General features: G+C 41.0%; 1 protein-coding gene across 2 annotated transcripts; it reads left to right on the forward strand.

Moving 5' to 3' along the window:
* The first annotated feature begins 175 nt into the window (after window positions 1–175).
* On the forward strand, window positions 176–19,505 carry DNAJC2 (DnaJ heat shock protein family (Hsp40) member C2). Of its 2 annotated transcripts, none has more exons than XM_052789916.1 (17): window positions 176–337; window positions 1,078–1,268; window positions 1,896–1,971; window positions 4,803–4,901; window positions 7,706–7,847; window positions 9,060–9,140; window positions 9,938–10,003; window positions 11,772–11,863; window positions 11,966–12,087; window positions 12,975–13,124; window positions 13,435–13,523; window positions 13,610–13,679; window positions 15,287–15,471; window positions 16,724–16,824; window positions 17,796–17,903; window positions 18,677–18,831; window positions 19,385–19,505. In XM_052789916.1, exons 1-17 carry the CDS (start codon window positions 280–282, stop codon window positions 19,457–19,459), a joined length of 1,860 nt encoding a protein of 619 aa, XP_052645876.1. In that variant the 5' UTR covers window positions 176–279; the 3' UTR covers window positions 19,460–19,505. The 2 variants fall into 2 exon arrangements, with proteins under 2 accessions (XP_052645876.1, XP_052645877.1); XM_052789917.1 differs by having other exon boundaries at window positions 193–337; window positions 1,167–1,268.
* Window position 19,506: the final 1 nt, after the last annotated feature.

The raw sequence follows: 19,506 nt of genomic DNA on the forward strand, positions 1-19,506 counted from the left end.
CCGACACCGCCGCCGGCGGAGCGGGGTGCGCCGCGCCGGTTAAACCCGCCCCGGGCTCGGGCTCGGGCTGCCGCCGGCCCCGTTGGGGCGTAGGCGGCGTGGAGGAGGCGGTGGGGCGAGAGGCCCCGGCGGGCCGCTTATCGCGCCGCACGCCGCCGCCCCGGAAGCGCTCGCGGGGCGCCTCCATGCGCCGGCTCCTGGCAACCGGCGAGGCGAGGCGAGCGGGGCCCGGCGGCGCCCAGGCCCGAGGCTCGCTCCGGCCCGCCGCCCGCCGCCGCCATGCTGCGGGGGGCGCAGGAGGGGCAGGTCACGGCCGTCACCCGGGCGCTGTCGGCAGGTAGGTACCGCCGGCTCCTCGGGGGGGAGCGGGAGCGGCCCGGCCCGCGGGGCCGTAGCTGGAGCCGAGCCGCGGCCGGCGGAGGCGGCGCCTCGGGGAGGGGAGCGGGGCGTCGCTGCTGGGATCCCCCCCCCCCCCGCTGCCGCGGCTGCCAGGAGCGGGGCTTTCCCCTGGTTAGAGCGAGTGCGTGCTGCAGGGGGAAAGACCCACCCCTGGAGCGCCTGCTCGGGCTGTGCAAAATGCTGCGTCTGCGGAGGGCTTTGCTCTCTGTTTTACTTCAGTTCGGTGCCCTTCACGCGTTGCCTCTGCCCGGGTGCTCGTTTCGCGGCGGTGCGTGAGCAACAAGTCGGGCTTCGCTGCCGGGGGAGTGGCCTGTAGGAGGGGGAGCAGGAAGGCACGGGAGAGCAACCCGAATTCGCTGTTGTCTGCCGCAGTTACCTCCTCTGTTGCCAAAGCCGGGAAGATACTAAGGATCGTTTCACGTGGGCATTCCTTTAACTTGAAAGCACCTTTCCAGGTTGGAGAACGCAGGGAAGCGTTTGGAAGATAGCCGTCTGAGAGGCATGTGTTCGGGTTCTTGCAGTCTAGCAGTCTGGTGGGTTTAGAGCGAACTGGAAGGTTTGGCAATCTGTAGCCTTGTGCGATGCAGTGCTTTCGTGGGGTTTGATATAAAAAAAGTAAAAAAAAAAAAAAAAAGTAAGCCGCAGAAGGTGAAGTCGTTTTTATGTTTTTGCTTATAGCATCAGTACTCTGTCAAGTGGAACCTGTGGGAAGATGGTTTGAAGCATTTATTAAGAGGAGAAACATAAATGTTTCTGCCTCTTTCCAGGAGCTAGAAGATGAGAAGGAACTGTCTGAAGAATCAGGGGATGAAGAATTGCAGCTTGAAGAATTTCCTATGTTAAAAACCCTTGATCCAAAGGACTGGAAGGTATTCAGTTGATATAGATTAGGGTTAATTATTTTTGCTGGAAATCTCCTGTCAAAGTTATCTGCTCTTCCCAGCTGCTAAAGATCCCCTTCCTCCTCCCCTCCCACCCCCATCTGAATTGGTTTGTGTCCATTAGCGTTCCGTCTGGGTTTGTATTTCCCAGGCATAACCAGTTGATGAAGGCAAACTCAAGCGCACAGCAGGATAAGATCTTCGTCTTGAACTGTTGTTTTTCATTTTACTGCCTGTAAGCAGTAAAAGTGTCTCCCCTCCCTGTTGCTGCCTCCCTTATTCTGGAATTGCGTTAGCACTCTTAATATTAAAGACAGCAATTCAATTCTTCAGTAATTGAACTTTCTGGGATTCAGTGCTTGAATCCAATTTAGATTAAGCTACTTGAATTTCTGTAACAGTGGCTTAATTTATTAATATTTGGTTATTCAATAGTTATGGCCTTTATGACAATTGTTCTTTTTCTAATATTTGTTGAGAGAGGGAAGAATTCTGTCTCTTGCTTTTAAAAGATGGGGAGAAGAACTCTTTTTCTGCATGTGTTGTGGCTTTTTAGGTTGCATTTACCAGTGTTTATTAGGGGTTTGGTTTTGTTTTTGTTTTTTCCCCCCTCAGAATCAAGACCATTATGCAGTCCTTGGGCTAGGAAATATACGATACAGGGCTACTCAGAAACAAATCAAAGCAGCTCGTAAGTACCTTTCCTGCATAAGCATACCTTTCTTTCAGATGTACACAACTGTTTTCCACGTGAAAATACATACATGCCATGGACAAGATTTTTGCCATTTCACGGGCCCAAAAATGCCCACTCTTTGATTTGCGTTGCTTACCAGCCTTCTAAATTCACATCACGGCTCCAAAATCCCCAGGCCTAAAGCTAGGGAATTCAAAAATATCACTGAGTTCACATCTCAGCTTTCTTGCTTGTGGGTTTTTTTTGTCAACAACCTTGAGACTATAACTGTACGTTTCTGCATTTTTGAGTCTGCAGCCAGGCTCAGTGAAAGGCAGAGAAATACAGCTAGCCCCACCCTATGTATTTCAGTAGGTTGGTACCTTGAAGCCCCCTTACACTGGTTAGGTGCCATGTTAATGCTAGTGGATGGTTAAGAAGTATGCTACTGTTATTGTTCTGATTAGACTGAGTGTTGCATGGGAATGGAGTGGTAGCTCTTGAATTTTGGGGTATTCGAGTAACAAAAAGTTGCTTAGGCCACTGAGAAGCTTGGTTTTGCTCTTCTTTGGTCATTTTACCGTGTGAAAACTGTAGAGTTCCTGTGGCTGGATCTCTGGGATGTTTCCAAGCTGTTAAAAACGTAGTCTTGTGAGGTTAAGTTTCCTTGACATTTGGGGTAAGTAAACCATAGAACTTCAAGTGCCACTGTGCTGCTTGATGATGTCGTGGGCCTGTGTCTTAAATCAAGACATGATTCAAAAGTGCATGCAGGTGATTGGGGGTATTTTGTGGTACTTGCATGTGAAGGAACACCGTGTTGGGCTTCAGAACATTTTTCCTAGAAAGCAACGTGACCAAGAGTTGACTTTGCAAGAAGGATGCAGGTATTTAGTGGAGAAAGATTTAAAAGTACTCTGAAGATTGTTCAGTAGCCTTTATGAAATAAGCTGATGGTTTTGTGAGCTGATCTGGCAAACAATTGCCTGTATAACTGTACTGGTGTGAGTAGAATCACTGTCCCCAGTGAAAGCACAGATGAAGATTAAGTTACTCCCAAATGAAAATGGGTGGAAGTCAGCAAATTACCAACTGACTCAGGAAATTATGTTGCCTCAGGTACGTGTTGCTTAGCAGTGCCATCATGGAGCATGTGCTAATGTAGCTGTCCTGGTTTCAGCTGGGATAGAGTTAATTTTCTTCTTAGTAGCTGGTACGGTGTGTTTTGGATTTAGTGTGAGAACAATGTTGATAACAAACTGATGTTTTAGTTGTCGCTAAGTAGCGCTTATCCTAAGTTAAGGATTTTTCAGTTTCCCATGCTCTGCCAGCAAGGAGGTACACAAGAAGCTGGGAGGGAGCATGGCCAGGACAGCTGACCCAAACTAGCCAAGGGATATTCCATACCATGGAACATAATGCTCAGTATATAAACTGGGGGAGTTGGCCCGGAGGGGCGGATCACTGCTCAGGCATCGGTCAGCAGGTGGTGAGCAATTGCATTGTGCATCACTTGTCTTTTCTTGGGGTTTGGGGTTTTTTTTTTTTTAATTTTATTGTATTACATTCCTTTTCATTACTATTATTATTATTACTATATTTTATTATTGTTGTTGTTAGTATTACATTTTATTTTACTTTAGTTATTAAATCATTCCTATCTCAAACCATGAGTTTTACCTTTTTTTTTCACATTCTCCTCCCCATCCCATTGCGGGGGGGGCAGTGAGAGAGTGGTTGCGTGGTGCCTAGTTGCTGGCTGGGCTTAAACCACAACAATAGCATAGAGCAACACCTATTCTGGTGATGATTAGTGGTCTCACTACTCTTCTCGAGCAAGAACTGGGGCATCTCTCTCTTCAGGATCCTAACAGCACTCAATTATCACATGACGCTTTAGAGATGTGAGTCTCTCACCAATATATACTGTGCTTTCCTATTTTTAACAAGGATTCTCATTCATTTCTCAAAAGGCAGGTTGCTGTAACTACTTGCATGATATCTTCTCTCTAGTATTTTATAGTGAGCCAAGAAGGTACATTTTACGTTGTATGATAATATGGCTAGACCTATTGGCAAAGAAGTCGGTTTAAAATCTGGTTTTGCTGTTTAAACACGAAGACAACCTTGGTAGCAACTTTAGTAGATACTCTATATGTGTTAGTTATATCTCAGCATTCAAGGCCTAAGTAGAGAGAGAACTTGACCACGAAGTCTCGTGTGTGTGCTTAATGTTATCCATGGGTAAGTGCAGCAGTCTTCACAGCCTCATGGCTGTAATTTCCTTGCTATCTCTTCATCTTGGATCGTGTGCAGAACTTGAGTAAAGGGATAGAACGCAATTTTTATTTTATCTGAACTACTTTGCTTTTCATTAAAAGTAACAACTAAAATTAATTATTATTCTTTATTTTTTCAGTGTGATTGCACAGGGAATTGTACAATCTTGCACAATTAAGGTCCTGAAGCTGCATTATGCATTTTGAAGCTAACTGTACACTTACGGTTACTGAAGGACTTCGCTATGCATAATAGTAGACTAAGTCCCAGAAAATCAGTACTTCTTCAGCTGATGAAGGTGGAATAGAGTTTCTGAGTTGTGGTTATTTTGTGTCCCAGCAAAGATGAAATAATTTAAATTATGACAATAGCATTAAATCAAAGAAAAATTCATTAACTCATATCTGTTTTCTTCCTGATGTTTTTTGGTGTTTGGGTTTTTGGGGTTTTTTTTAAAGTATCTAATTAGAGAAATGTCAGTTGCAATTATTGTGTTACTTTGCAGTTTGTGAGAAATAAACTGTTGATGATGAAGCATTTCTAAACGTAATGTATCTATTTGCTAGATAAATCCATGGTTTTGAAACATCATCCAGACAAGCGAAAAGCTGCCGGGGAACAGATAGGAGAAGGTGATAATGATTATTTTACATGCATAACTAAAGGTAAGCAATTGATCTCTTTTATTATACTCTCTCAATCTACCTGATAATCTGAAATGTATTTGTAGTGCTTTATTAGGTTTAAAGAATTGTCAATTACTAAAAAGCCAGAAAAGTTCTTTTCCATTTTAGAAAACTGCCTCAATAAATCGAGATCGCACTAACATAACTTCCCTCTGGGTAGAAGCAGTATGGGAATGCAGCTGATAGCCTGCCGTGCTACTTGGTGACAGAACGTGAACGCTTGTAGCAGCGTATGCAAAGATGAACCACTAGAGGTAGCCACATACCTGGGATAAACTGGTGTGCTCTAAAGTGATTCCCCTAAGACACCAACAGCAACTGGAAAAACTGAATTCTAATTCGTGTACTCTGCCAACAGAACATCTGTTGATTTGATGTAGGATATCAGTTTCTTCAGCTGCTCTTTTTTGCCCACAGATGACCGAGTGATAACATTTCCCTTCTTGCCTGTAGTGACCTAGAACACCACTGCTGGCCAGTTCCAGAACCATAGGGAATGTTCAAGGTGTATGACTTATGCCTCTAGAAATGCTTTGGAGTTTGGCTTTTTCATTTATTTTAAACAATTTTCTTTGACTCAGTAAGGTCCAGGTGGGAGGAAATCTTGGAATTTGTGTGTTCTAAACTTTCTTCTTCTGAGTGTCTTCTTACAATAGTAGTTAAAATGTTAGATGATATCTTAGACAAGCTAATGACGTCTTCAGCCTCCTTCAGCTGTCAAAAGGAAAAAAGTTGCCAAAGGACATTTTTTTTTTCCATAGTTGCAATCCTGTCAGAAACTGGCAGACATTTTTAAGAGCAACCTGTACCTGAATTAAGGAATATGCTCTGTGTTCTTCGTGCAAGGAGCAAAATATGTTTCCGCTTGACTTCTTACTATCCAAGTTTAAGGATAAACAGAAAGGAAAGCACAAAGTGGCATGGAAGAGGAGTAATGCTTCCAGGCAGCACCCTGGAGGAAGGAAATGCAGTGGTAGGGAAGGGGAATCTGGAGTAGGAGTAAGTGGTAACGGAATGGAGAGAAGAAACTTGGAAAGGCAGGAGTCCGTAGGTGGGATTCAGAGCTGGGTCTGACAAAGGAATGAGTGGGAGATACAGTACTGGGAGAACTGAGTCTGTGGGAGTAGAATTGGGGATCTCTATGGAAAGGACATCTTTTAAGTGGAAGAGGAACCAACGGATGTGTGTGGAATTTCTTGCATCAGGAAAATGGTATGAGGGTTATTGAAGCTCCTAGCTTGCAATGTAGAGGGTAATTGGGGTCATTTAGAGTATTGGCAGAGGCAGGTCCCTTCCCAGAGGGGAAGGGAAGACTAGCAGACAGCAGCTCATTGGTGGTCCCTTGGATTCCTTCCTCTCTCCATTACCACATGCAGTGCAATCAGTTTACAGAACCACAGAGCACCACAGTCTCCTCCGGCTTATCATCTAGATCTCACCTTCACGGTGCGGTGATCTGCAGTCAGAGAAGCCCATGAATGATCGCAATGTGAATTTGATTCCTTTGACTTTTCACTCTTACTGAAAAATAGTGGGTATTGTAGAACTGACAGACAAAGTAATTCCACACTTCCTTGAGAGAAAACAAGAGTTTACTGAAGCTACAGTGTGTAGCTTTTTCCAGGTTATAAGATTGAGTAATGAGGTGCTCCCCAGCTGCAGGACTGCAAGAACAGGAAAACTGGGAGCGTGTGCATGTGTTGGCTAGTAGCTATGTGGTGTTTTATACTCCTTCCAAGTGTCCTGTTTTTGGCTGGGATAGAGTTAATTTTCTTCCTAGTAGCTGGTATAGTGCCCTGGTTTGGATTTAGTATGAGAATAATGTTGGTAACACACTGATGTTTTCGTTGTTGCTGAGCAGTGCTTACACTAAGTCAAGGACTTTTCAGCTTCTCATACTGCCCTGCCAGCGAGGAGGCTGGGGGTGCACAAGAAGCTGGGAGGGGACGCAGCTGGGACAGCTGACCCCAACTGGCCAAAGGGATGTTCCGTACCATATGACGTCATGCTGAACAATAAAACTGGGGGGAGTTGGCCAGGGGATGGCTGCCTACTGCTCGGGGACTGGCTGGGCATTGATCAGCGGGTGGTGAGCAATTGCACTGTGCATTACTTGTTTCGTATGTTCTCTTATCATTATTATTATTTTCCCTTCCTTTTCTGTCCAATTAAACTGTCTTTATCTCAACCCATGACTTTTACCTTTTTTCTGATTCTCTCCCCCATGCCACTGGGGGGGAATGAGCGAACAGCTGTGTGGTGTTTAGCTGCCTGCTGGGTTAAACCACACCACCAAGTCTCAGTACAACTTCATCATGAGCTGCAAAAATTCTAATGAGTGGCTCCTGTTCTTGCTAGTTCTGACATCATATTAACTTGGAGACTGCTTTTACTCCATGCCTGTCTTAGTAGACTGTTTTGTCAATTTATCTGCAAGGATCTGGTGTAGGATAAAAGCCTGAAGATGTCATGCCCAAATTCCCACTGCCTAAACTGAATTTACTGCTATAAAATTATTTTAAATATAATCTGATTTGTTACATTGTAATGGTTAAATGTGGTGTTTTTCATAAACATTTTCCTCCTACTTAGTTTAACAGGAATTGACAGCAATGCTATTTGCTGTCACTAAAAGAACTAAATATCAAGCTGTACAGAATGATAGATCAAACACAGATCTGAGAGCATCTTTTTAAACATTTAGAAGCTTTTCTGTAACATTCGCACCTTGTGGGGAAGACTCACTTTAGTCTCATGTTTTATGTCTGGTAACTTTTTTTCAGCTTACGAAATATTATCTGATCCTGTGAAACGACGAGCATTTAACAGCATAGATCCTACTTTTGATAATTCTGTACCTTCCAAAAGTGAAGCAAAAGAAAACTTCTTTGAAGTTTTTTCACCAGTTTTTGAAAGAAATGCCAGGTAAGCTATGTCAGACTGCCTCTGCTGTTGCTGGACAATCAGTATTTGCAAAATCTTCTGGCATTGTGTTTGTAACAAGTGTGGTTTTAAGGGATGCTGGGAGATGCATTAATTTGCTAGAAATGTAATACAAGTAAAATAGTGCGTTCTCTATTACTTCATTTTAAAATAATCTGAACTGTCACACTGGCGGCATTGAGTTTGACCCATGAGATTAAAAAAAAAAAAAGTCTGTTCTCAGCGCCATATTACTTACTGTCCTTTTTGTACAACACGTTGTTTCATCTTAAAATTATTTACTATACCAAGTGTGTGTATGCTACTGACTAAAAATTCCTTTTTTTATGATTTTCTTATGAGGGTGAGACATTAACAGAAGACAATAGTTATGTTCACAATTTAGCTGGTTAAAAGAGAAGATAAGTAACTATCAATATTTGGTGGTTCTCTCTTAAGGTGTGTGACTTTTTTTCTGCATTTGATTCATGCTTGCCAATTAACTTTGTATTAAGGCTGTCACAATAGAAGTTTATTTCACCTTTTACCTGTATGAAAAAAAAAAAGTGGTTTATTGTGTGAGGCACTTTACAACACATTCTGAACAATCCGTTGATTATTTAAAGTAGATTTATTGAATCTTTTATCAAGTATTCCAGAGATTCAGACCTGGATCTGTGGTTGTCAGATGGGTTGTTTCCCTTCTCTGCTTGGAAATGGATGCAATGTCATGGAATAACAAATTCTAGAGCCTATGGAAGATTTCCCTCTTTGTAGGGAAAAAATGGAATGGAGGCAGAGCATGCATTATTCCCTCGTACTCTGTTAGAGTATTTGGGAGACTTCCTGTAGCCTACCACAGAGCTGAGTTATTCACAGAGCACCTCTTGTCCACTTTCTGTAAGCTTTTTCTACCAGGAGAATGTGTGTGGAGAATTGAATATCTACAAAGATAGCTTGTGCTCCATTAGGTCTCCTTGTAGGCATACCAAACTCGGGCAGGAGGAGTTTGCTTTTCAGGGGGAGCTCCCCAAAAAAGGCCCAATCTGGAGGATGTTTAGAAGGAACTCTCCCATTTTCTTCCTCTTTCCTGGTGCCCCTCTGTGTTGGTGGGAGGGAGCCTCTGATGTGGTATTTTGATTCCATAGTTAACACTACCATGTTATGAAGTAAGATTATGTATATTATTTCTTGAATATATCCATTTATTTTCAGGTGGTCAAATAAGAAAAATGTTCCTAAACTTGGGGACATGAACTCATCATTTGAAGAGGTAGATGCATTCTATTCATTTTGGTAAGTTAGCCGATACCTCAGTTTCTATTCACAGTATTCAAGACATGATATGAAGGGCTTGCAGACCCTTTTGTATGTAGGTTGTAGGCTGTGGTCTGTTCTGACCTACTAACATCACGAAATTACCCACAGCTGTTTGGTGCCTTCCACAAACTGAGCTGGCTTTCTCGTAGCTAATGCATCTATGTTGTAAATTCACAGTTACAGCGGGAGCTTCTGACAGTTCTCTGACCACAATGGCTGCGAACAGAGTTGACCCACAGACTAGAAGTAGGGTTCATCTCACGTAACTTGTGTTTTTAGTGGCGGTGTCTACTAGGTATTTAAGCTCCCCTAGTTAAGGGAGGTCTGTCTAGTCCAATAAAGTCAGTAGAGTTTATGGCTTAACTTACCTGCTAAATACAGATGCTTACATAAAGATTAAATTAATTTCTCTCTCAACTCTAAAGACTGCACTGTATCTCCGCTGCCTACAATGGGAGCTTAGACAACTGCACTGTAGACATTTAGAGTTGGTGAGACTGATCCCATCCTAAAATACACTCTGTCCTACAGTACAGACAGATGCAAATCATTACTTTCAGTAACATCTTCTGTTTTGACTTAACACAGTGGAATCATTGTAGGTGCAGTATAATTGTAAATTATGTAGTATAAACAGTAAATAACAGTATAATTGCCTACAAAAACCTAATAGTAAAAAAGGTAGATTATTTGTAATAGTTTTGCTGTTTGGTTGGGTTTTTTTCATTCATTCTTTGTTTGATTTTTTTTTTTTTTACTTTTGTTTACTCTAGGTATAATTTTGATTCCTGGCGAGAGTTTTCCTATTTAGATGAAGAGGAAAAAGAAAAAGCAGAATGGTATGTAAGTAAAAAGAAATTTGACAGGAGACTGAGAGATTGATACAGCAAGATTTTTCCAACTTTCTATTAGACTGTAAGTCATAGGAAGAAAGGTAGCCGAACTAAGACAGAATTCCACTCTCCCAGCTTAGTAGTCAGTCATGGACTTGAACTGGACTGACTGTGGGCTTCTCTTTGTCTTATTTGTGTAATTGAAGTAGTTCTTGCTTGCATCACAGAGGTGTTTCTGAGGTGCTTTGAAATGTGTTCATTTAAGTTCAGACTTGCAGTTCCACCAAGTCCCAAAGACAGGTTGAACCTGGAGCCAGAACAGAGTGGATGAGTAAGCAGGTATCATTCCTCTCTCCAACTCTTTATTGAACTGTGCTGAGACAAGCGATACTTTCTAGAATTTACAGAGATTAGTTCTGATGGCTTGATGTTAATAAAAATTGTGTATTTGTTGATGTAGTGATAGTTGCTGAATTACTCAGACCATGTTGCCATTGGAAAACACATTCTATTTTTATCCTTCCTACAGTTATAACACAGAATGTTCAAGTTAGAGCAGCAAATCATTTAGTCTAACACATTATTTCACAGGACACAACCTTTCACTTAGTCATCCTTGTATAACCATAACTGGCATTGTATGAACCTCTTCTTCCAAGTTTGAATAGAAATCAATTTGTAGTTAGTCAGTGGTTAGCTTGCTTTGTGGCTAAAAACTGCCACATTTAGGCTATAGCTAGGTCTTCATTCCTCTTCTCTTAATGCCTTTTCCTGCTGTTAATTTTTTTGAGCCTCTCTGGACCCAATGTTCTTGCTCCTGTGAAGATTCTGTGAAGGCACTGTAATCAATTCCATATCACTTGTATGTTTGATAAATTACAGAGATTAATCTCCAGGCTTCTCATTGGAAGGCTCTTGAATTATTTGCATAGCTCTTTTTTGTGCTTATTCCTGTCATTAGTGTCCTTTTTTAAAAATGTTTAGACAAATGGTACATAGTACGCTGTACTTCAGAGAGAGAACTACACTTCAGCTTCTGTTCAGATGGTCATGATTCTTGTTATCCCTTCTTGTCAAAGGTGATGTTGCTTGTGTTTTAAACCATCACTCTACTCGTAGTAGTCTCCTGCTCTGTTATGGGGATTGTTTTCTTTGTTCTAAGGTATATTGTTCTGTATTTGGTTGTGTGGGTGAGGATATAGACCCCCATTATTTGGGGGTTCAATTTGCCTCTTTCTTGACAGCACTGACAAATATTTTCAGGTTTAGTCAGCCAATTTTTAATCCATTTAACCTGAGCTGTATTTTACTCAAGTAAATCCAGCTTGATTTTACCAGTGTCACAGTACTTCATAGAAAGTGTTCTTTCTGTGCAGATGGGTTTATGTGACATGACCTATATTCTGTAAAATTGAGATAATTAACATTGATTATATTGCTGCCCTTTAATTAAACTGTATACCAGCATTTCAGTTGTTTTGCTTGGGTTTAATGTTAGGTCAACAAGTGGACTGCATTTTGGAAATAAAGTCCATGACCTCATTCCCTGCAATGACAGATAAGCAGCTTGTTTTGTCAAGTGTTTTGAAGGTTTATGTAATTGTGTAAATGCCTAGCATTTTTGACACGAGCTTGGGGCCTGGAACTTCATTTTTTGAAGTATTCAGAGAAGAGCGTCTGTGTGGGGAAACTTTTAAAAAGTTTGTTGGTGAATTTCTAACAGACTGACACTGTAGGATATTAGCACTGAACTAACCATGCTTTCCCTTTTTAGTCGAGATGAAAGGAGGTGGATTGAAAAGCAGAACAGAGCTGCTAGAGCACTGAGGAAAAAAGAAGAAATGAACAGAATCAGGACACTTGTTGGTGAGCATGCAAACTGCTGGTTTTTTTGAAGACAGATTTGTTAACTAACAGTGGAAATCTCCTGTTTTTATTTTGTACATGATGCATCCTTTCTTCTGCCAGACAATGCATACAGCTGTGATCCCAGGATAAAGAAATTTAAGGAGGAAGAGAAGGCAAAGAAAGAAGCAGAGAAGAAAGCAAAGGTAGAAGCAAAACGAAAAGAACAGGAAGCAAAAGAAAAAGTAAGTTAACTGCTTTATTTGGGTTGAAAAACCCTGGTTCATTCATACCTGATCCACTGCTTCAGCTTCTACATGTGTCAGAAAGCTACTGTTAGAATTATATTGGGGTTTAAAGATGTGTTGTCGTCGATTCCTGTGCAACAGGCAGTGCAAGACTGACAGCCTTTTGAGAATGAGATGAAAACAAGGAGCACAGATCTGAAACAAAAAAACTTCTAAAATTGAGTTCTGTTGTTGCATACACTTCCGCTGGTTTAGAGGCAGTCATTAAATTCCAGGGCCTACTTTCCTTTTTCATAAAATGGATACAGCTGCTTGCCTTGTGCATATAGTCTGTGAATAGTTGATTGGTATGAAACACTTTGAGGTAACATAACATATTTGATTAATATTAACAGTTTGGAAAAGATGGCTCCAAAACAAGTACCAGGAATGAAAGGGAACTGTAAGGTGCTGAAAAGTGACTTAAAAGACAATACCAGAGCACTGCAGGATTCTATGTTAATAATGATGCATGAGAAATATTGGACCACTGTGTTTTTCAAAGCTCATATTCTTGGGGCAGGCATAGGAAATGTCATACAGTTTTGTAACTTTGTTGTCAAGGAATCAAGGAAGTCAGGCTTTATAAACTAGGGGTCCTTATAGTGAGTATTTGAGTTAATGCTAACTGGTATATGTTTCATCCCCTCCCTCAAAATCCTTGGGAAAACCAAACATTAAAGTATGGATGTATTAAAAAAAACCAACAAAACCCACAACCAAACAACAACAACAAACCCCCACCAAAACCAGAAACAGCACATTTTAATATTGAATGACTGAATGACCCTATAACAGTGTGGCTTTGTTGATTTTTTTTGTTTGTTTTTTCCTTTTGATTGCAGCAAAGACAAGCAGAATTAGAAGCAGCACGGTTAGCAAAAGAAAAGGAGGAAGAAGAAGTTAGGCAACAAGCATTAGTAGCAAAAAAGGAAAAAGAGATACAGAAAAAAGCAATCAAGAAAGAAAGGCAAAAACTGAGAACAACATGCAAGGTATTTAAATATTATTATAGTGAAATACAGGTTACATCAGTGAAATTACTATGTGTGTTTAGATCGGACCCTATCACATGCTTGCGTGTTCTTGTGGCTGGAGATGGGTATGGAAAGTGGGTTTACTAAAAAGCAAAATACTAAAACACATACTTATCATGTGGTTTATACGGTTTTGAGTTGTGAGTAAAGCTGACCAAATAGGTCCAAACACAGCAGTGGCTGAAGAATGCTATGTGTTAAGCCTTTGTCTGAAGGAACAGGACAATAAAGTTCAAGAACTTTGTAGAACATGTATTTCTGCTTCCAGAACTGGAATTACTTTTCTGATAATGAGGCAGATTGTGTTAAAATGATGGAGGAGGTGGAAAAGCTTTGTGATCGTCTTGAGCTAGCAAGGTAAGTCTTCCTGCTGCTGATTTCTGCTCGTTTTGATACCCATCTTTCTACTAGCTATCCGTTGTAACTTAATAATTTATTTTTAGTCTGCAATGCTTGAATGAAGCACTTACATCCACAACAAGGGAAGGAGGAAAGGCGGCTGTAGTAAAACAGGTAATTATGCTGAGTGTCAAATCAAAATAACAGAATAACTTGATTTGTGAAATCTACATGACCAAATCAAAGTAAGATACAACATAGCTGCTGTGGAATCCTGCCTGTTAAACTCAAAGACCTGAGTTTCAGAGTCCTCAGGCAGACTTGACCTCTGCTTCATTTTACATAGTGCAGTTCATGGCTGGTGAAATAACCAGGGCCAGCTGAGAAAAAAATACGCATTTTTAATTAGTAAAGGACATAAAACCTACCATTTGTACAGTATACAGAAACAGTAGAGGAATTTAAGTTTTGCCCAACAGGTGGCAATTACCTAGAGGGGAAGGAGGGCAGTCTTAACCTATTCTGTTATGCAATAAAAATCCTATCCTAGTATCCATGACGTGGGGCTAGATCCACAAAAGGACTTAAGTGCTGCAGGCTGTAGCCAGTGGAAGGGCCAGTGGGTTGGATACCAAAGTATGGGAAAAGCAAGATCCTTGTGATCAAGATTTAGAAAACTCAGCAAGGATCTGCCTAAATTTTGGCAGCAGGAAAAAGCCATTTGGACTAATAAGGCTGAACCCATGTCCTGCAGAAAGTGTAAGGTACTTCCTCTCATCCGCTTTGGATTCACAGCTGTGAACTTTCTTTCCTGGTGAGGAAAATGATCTGTCCCCATCCCAGCATCAGGTTTACTCATCAGACAACTTAAGAGTCAAACCCCTCGTGTTCTACAGGAGACTGAATCCAATCTCCCAGTCTGCAGGAGAGTGTTCCAAACACGGGACAGTCACTTTTCTGTCTCTCTGTTAAAACTGTTCTACTTTTGCATTAATAAAAGTTATCTATCAGATAACTTTCCTTTTGCCAGGAAGATTTTATTGAGATAGACAGCGAGAAACCTAGTTTGAGCATCCTGCCAACAGGCATAAGCGCATAGCTTTTTTAATATTGCCAAGACTGGACTAGGCATACTCAGAAGCAGATACCTTAAAGATATGTCACGCCACAGTCTCAGGATGTCATTACAGTTCACAAAGGTGCGATCGATAACTTAAGTTCTGCTGAATTGCTTGCTAACAAACTACATGTAGCCATCTAACCCTGAGTAAGCACTTAGTAACTAAAATCTGGGTTGTTGCAGTTAATGCTAACTTAGTACAACCATAGTAACTGAGAATTTCAGGCATAACCAGGCTTGGGTAGCAGTTAGGTTGGAAGATTTGGGAGTCAATGTATTCAACACAGATGTTTAACTGCCCTCACTAGTCACTTTAGGTTCTTAATACTTTTGTGGATCTGTCCCTGTAAGTCAGGTGTTAGCGTGGACATTCACACTAGATTCAGAAGTTTTGCCTTAATCCTGGGAGCGTTCACTTAATTTCCTAGTGAACTTGTGATGGATTTCTGCCATAGCTCCTAATCTGGGATAGCCAAATTTACACGCGGGATGGAGGGAAATAATACTGGAGCAGATAAGGTCCTCCATTTCCTTATGTATCACGTACAGAACAGAAACTAAGCAAAATTCAAGGCTCAAAGCAATACCAGAGAGAGGGGTTTGTGTTCACTGTAAAACATAAAAATAAATAAATAAATAATGCTTGTTTACAATCCTTCAGATAGAAGAAATAAACGAACAAATAAGGCGAGAGAAAGAAGAGGCAGAAGCTCGTATGCGCCAAGCAACAAAGAGTTCAGAAAAGTCATCCACTGGTGGTGGAGGGGGAAGCAAAAATTGGCCAGAAGATGATTTACAATTGTTAATTAAAGCTGTGAACCTCTTCCCAGCAGGGACTAACTCGAGGTACTTCTCAGGTTTGGTATTAAAAGCACTACTAACAATTTTTAATTAAATAACAAGCATGATACAACTTCTTTTCAGACCATCCTGAGTATGATGTCAGTATAAGGACTCCCTAAACTTCCTCCTTTTCGTTGACTGTTGAGCAGCCTGTGGTTTGACTTCTCTTGGTACCATGCTCTGTGTGTCACTGGAGTTAGCTCTGGTCCTGTATCTTGTTTCCCCCCAAACTTGGTGCTGAGGTCTGTGTTTGCACAGAGCTTACTTCAGGATAGGCTCCAGTCATTAAAGCAGAGAACAAAACCGGAACAGTGACCATGATGCAGCTGGGTAGGAATACAAGTGCGTAAGCTACTTCCACTAGCTCCACAATGAATGTGAGGCTGGTTTCTCCTCTACACTGTAGGAGGAAAACAGCCAGAGATACGAGTTAAGTGCGCCAGCTCTCTTTAGGGGAAAAGGGAAAGGCTGGGCTTCACAGAAAGCAGCACTGGCAATCAGCTTACTAATAAGCATCAAACAGGAGCATGCCTTAAATCCTGTTCTTTCCCAGGAGTGAGATGCCTTCTTCCACTTAGGATTCACAGATTTGAAGACTCCATTACAAGATGTGGATGCTTGCTTTTAAAAAAACCAAGCTGTCGTACTCTTTATGGAGATGATACCAATACCTGTTTCTGCACTGCAGCTCAGCAGTCACGAATACTCATTGAGAACACAGGCCTACATATGATCCTACTGTCTATCAAGTGCAAATATTCCCCTCCATTTCCTAAGAATGCACTAGGAATAATTTGGGGCTAGGGCTGTTCCAGGTCTCTCCTGTTGAAGCCCCTTTACCTGATGTTTAGGTATTCTTTTTGAGGGCAGTGGTAACAGGGTTAGTAACTTCTCAGCCCTTTCAGTGCAGTCTGCAGTAGTTAATGTCAGAGGTGTTTAGGGAATTCAGGAAAGCAACAGCTGAGCAGAGTTTTGAGGATTACAGGTTTGCACTTACACACATATATTCTACCCTGTCCTTCTTCGGTATCAGAAGCCAAGAAGCTCACCTAAGCTGACTGAATTCTTAAGGGCAACGTCTGGATTTAGCGACTGAAAGCTTTACAGGATAGTTACCATGACAGTTTATCTGTATTTAAGTACGATTAAACTTACTTAAGAGTTGATATAAATGTGTATGGGAGCTTGAAAGTAGCTTGTATGAAGATATGCTATTATGTAATATGCTGGTTTACCCTATCTATTCTTGTTTTAGGTGGGAAGTTATTGCCAATTACATGAACTTGCACTCTGCTACTGGAATAAAACGAACAGCAAAAGATGTCATTAATAAAGCAAAGAGCCTCCAAAAGCTTGGTATCTCTATTACCTTATTTCTGTAATAAGATTGTCTGCATGCTTCTGTACAGCTTGATTTTCTTTGAACAGCATTGTGTTTCTATTATGAGAAAATCCTCTATATATCCCTAAAAGAAATGTAGTTCAGATGGAAGATTGAGAGGAGTATTTATGTAACTCAGTATTTTCAGCCTAATACCTATCATGTAAGTCACCACCTCATGAGTGAATCTCAGGAATTCTTTTAATGTAACTTGATGCACAGATGTCTAGGCCACATGCATTGCCTGGGCTCCTCTACACTCAGAGAGGGACTAGCTGGCCTCTGAAAAAGCTCTCTACAAAGGAAGGCATCTAGAAAAATGAAATTGATGAAGCTATAGAGATACTTTAAAAAGATAAATAGGATTCAGCAACAGACTCAGACACCTGAATTAAGGTGACTTATCTCCTCTTGTGGTAAATGGAGCCTAAAGAGCTTGGATAATGAGAGTAGGCTCTTGAGCAAGTTTTTAAGGAAAATCGAAACATTCCAAAAAACAGTTTAAGAAGTTTCTCCATTGCAATACCTGCACAAGGAGGACCCAAGCTTTCATACTGTTCCCGACTGCCCCTTTAACACACTGGTACTCTGGGTGTAATATGCAGGTTTTGTGCCACAGCCCTTACTTGATAGAATAATCCTTTTTGATTTCAGTGAAGTTGCAGATTCAAGCTTAAACTTATACAGAAAAAGTACTCATCTGAGCAGTATAAAGCAGGATCGGGGTTGGAGAGCCTGATACTTTGAGTACAGTTTATTGGACCCTGATTTTTTTTTTTTTTTTAATCTACCACCCTCTTTACCATCATTTCAAAGGAAGTAGGAATTAGGTTTTTTGATTATGTGATTATGAGTTTACAATAATCTGCTACACAATGTTTTCATTATTACATCCAGCTTTAATTTTGTTGTACTAATTATTGTATTCAATGTCTGTTGCTCATAGACCCTCATCAAAAAGATGATATAAACAAGAAAGCATTTGACAAATTTAAAAAAGAACATGGTGTGGTGCCTCAGATGGACAGTGCTGCCCCCTCGGAACGATTTGAAGGTAAAGGTGAAAAGAGAGACCTTCTTGCAGAGTTGCTTCCCCTGTGCATCTTAGTAAGAAAGTAATCCAGAACTTACTTAAGACTTGCTTACAAACAAACTTAGTTATTACAAACTTACGTAGCAAGTAAGAAAGTGATCCAGGCTCTGTTACTGGATTTGAGGGTTTCTGTTACACACAGTACAAGCCACAGCTAACTAGTGACAGTTTGAAATGCTTCCTGGTGAGGCAACAGGTTAAGGCTGATGCTGAGATTATCTGTTCCTCAGAGGGTGCTACATTTTCAGGTAAGAGTAGGCCTGAGGGTATGCACTTGAGATACAGGATCATCCTACAGCTAAGCTTTGGTCTCCTGTTAAACCCCAAACAACTCCCATCAAATTTTGCAGACACTTGCAGAAGGCCGTGTTTCCTTACTAAGTGTTCCTTACTGAAACACAAAAGGAAGAGCTACATTGCCGCCCTAACGATACTTAACAGGGCAGCTGCAGTGATCTAACACTCAGCTGACAATGAAAGATGTTACCTTCTAACTTCTCTGTGCTTTATTTAAAGATCCCAAGGGCCACTCGTCCAGTCACTTTCAGGGTTGGGTTTTTCTTTTCTTTCAGGTTTTTAGTACTGGGTAGCCCTTAGGACAGACTAATTGGATCACAAAACTGCAAGGATTTTAAAGCAATTATAATAGATTTTACAATATTTTCTTAGGCTTATCTCATAGATTACTTATTAATTTTTTTTTTTCTTACTGTCATTTTTGCATTTAAAAACAGGATCACCTTTAGATTCATCCCCTTGGACAACAGAAGAACAAAAGCTTTTAGAACAAGCATTGAAGACTTATCCAGTAAATACTCCCGAAAGATGGGAGAAAATAGCAGCAGCTGTTCCGGGCCGGTCAAAAAAAGACTGCATGAAGCGATACAAGGTAAGGTACCTCACCTCCTTCTGGGACTGTAATTAGCCCAGGTCTTGTTAGAATCCTTTGCTTTTACTGTTGCTTTCCCTACCAGAGACAGTATCTGACAACTGCAAACTAGCACAAGATGGAGCCTTATGGGAAGACTTTTTTTTTTTTTGGTGGTGGTAACTCAACCCCAAAAGAGCAGTAAGGACTAAGTTTTCCTCAGTGAAAGTACTGGCTCTGGAAGCTGGGAAGGAAAGTCTGTCTCATGAGATCTGCCTTACAGTTTGACAACAAGCTCTTGTAGATGAAGTAGGTGAAGTCCTATCCCTAGCCTCCTGCAGGTAAAGTTCCTGCTGCAGGGGAAGCAGATGAGCATTGACCTTCCATTAATTTATTTGTTTCTATGAGAAATTGTTTTAAGTTATTAAACTGTCTAGATTCCTCACTATGTTGAGAGCTAGAGTGTTTCAGGCTGAATATATGTAGTGTTCAAAACCACAGCATTGTTAAGAAGTTCCACATTTAGATAAGTTTTTTTTTTTGTTTTGGTTTTTTTTTTCTTCCAACTCTCTAGGAACTCGTTGAAATGGTCAAGGCGAAGAAAGCTGCTCAAGAACAAGTGATGAATGCTACTAAAGTCAAGAAATGACTCTTACTGACAATCTTTGTTTTATAATAAAAATGCAAATACTGTAC

The sequence above is a fragment of the Harpia harpyja genome, chromosome 6 (genome assembly GCF_026419915.1).
Source record: "Harpia harpyja isolate bHarHar1 chromosome 6, bHarHar1 primary haplotype, whole genome shotgun sequence".
In the NCBI taxonomy this organism is placed as follows: Eukaryota; Metazoa; Chordata; class Aves; order Accipitriformes; family Accipitridae; genus Harpia; species Harpia harpyja.

What these genes read in the sequence shown, in the direction of transcription:
- DNAJC2 (XM_052789916.1), top strand. Translation starts at nt 280, where the DNA reads ATGCTGCGGGGGGCGCAGGAGGGGCAGGTCACGGCCGTCACCCGGGCG. An exon ending in TTGATCCAAAGGACTGGAAG is followed by an intron (nt 1,269 to 1,895) that starts GTATTCAGTTGA and finishes TTCCCCCCTCAG; the next exon opens with AATCAAGACCATTATGCAGT. An exon ending in GATCGTCTTGAGCTAGCAAG is followed by an intron (nt 13,524 to 13,609) that starts GTAAGTCTTCCT and finishes ATTTATTTTTAG; the next exon opens with TCTGCAATGCTTGAATGAAG.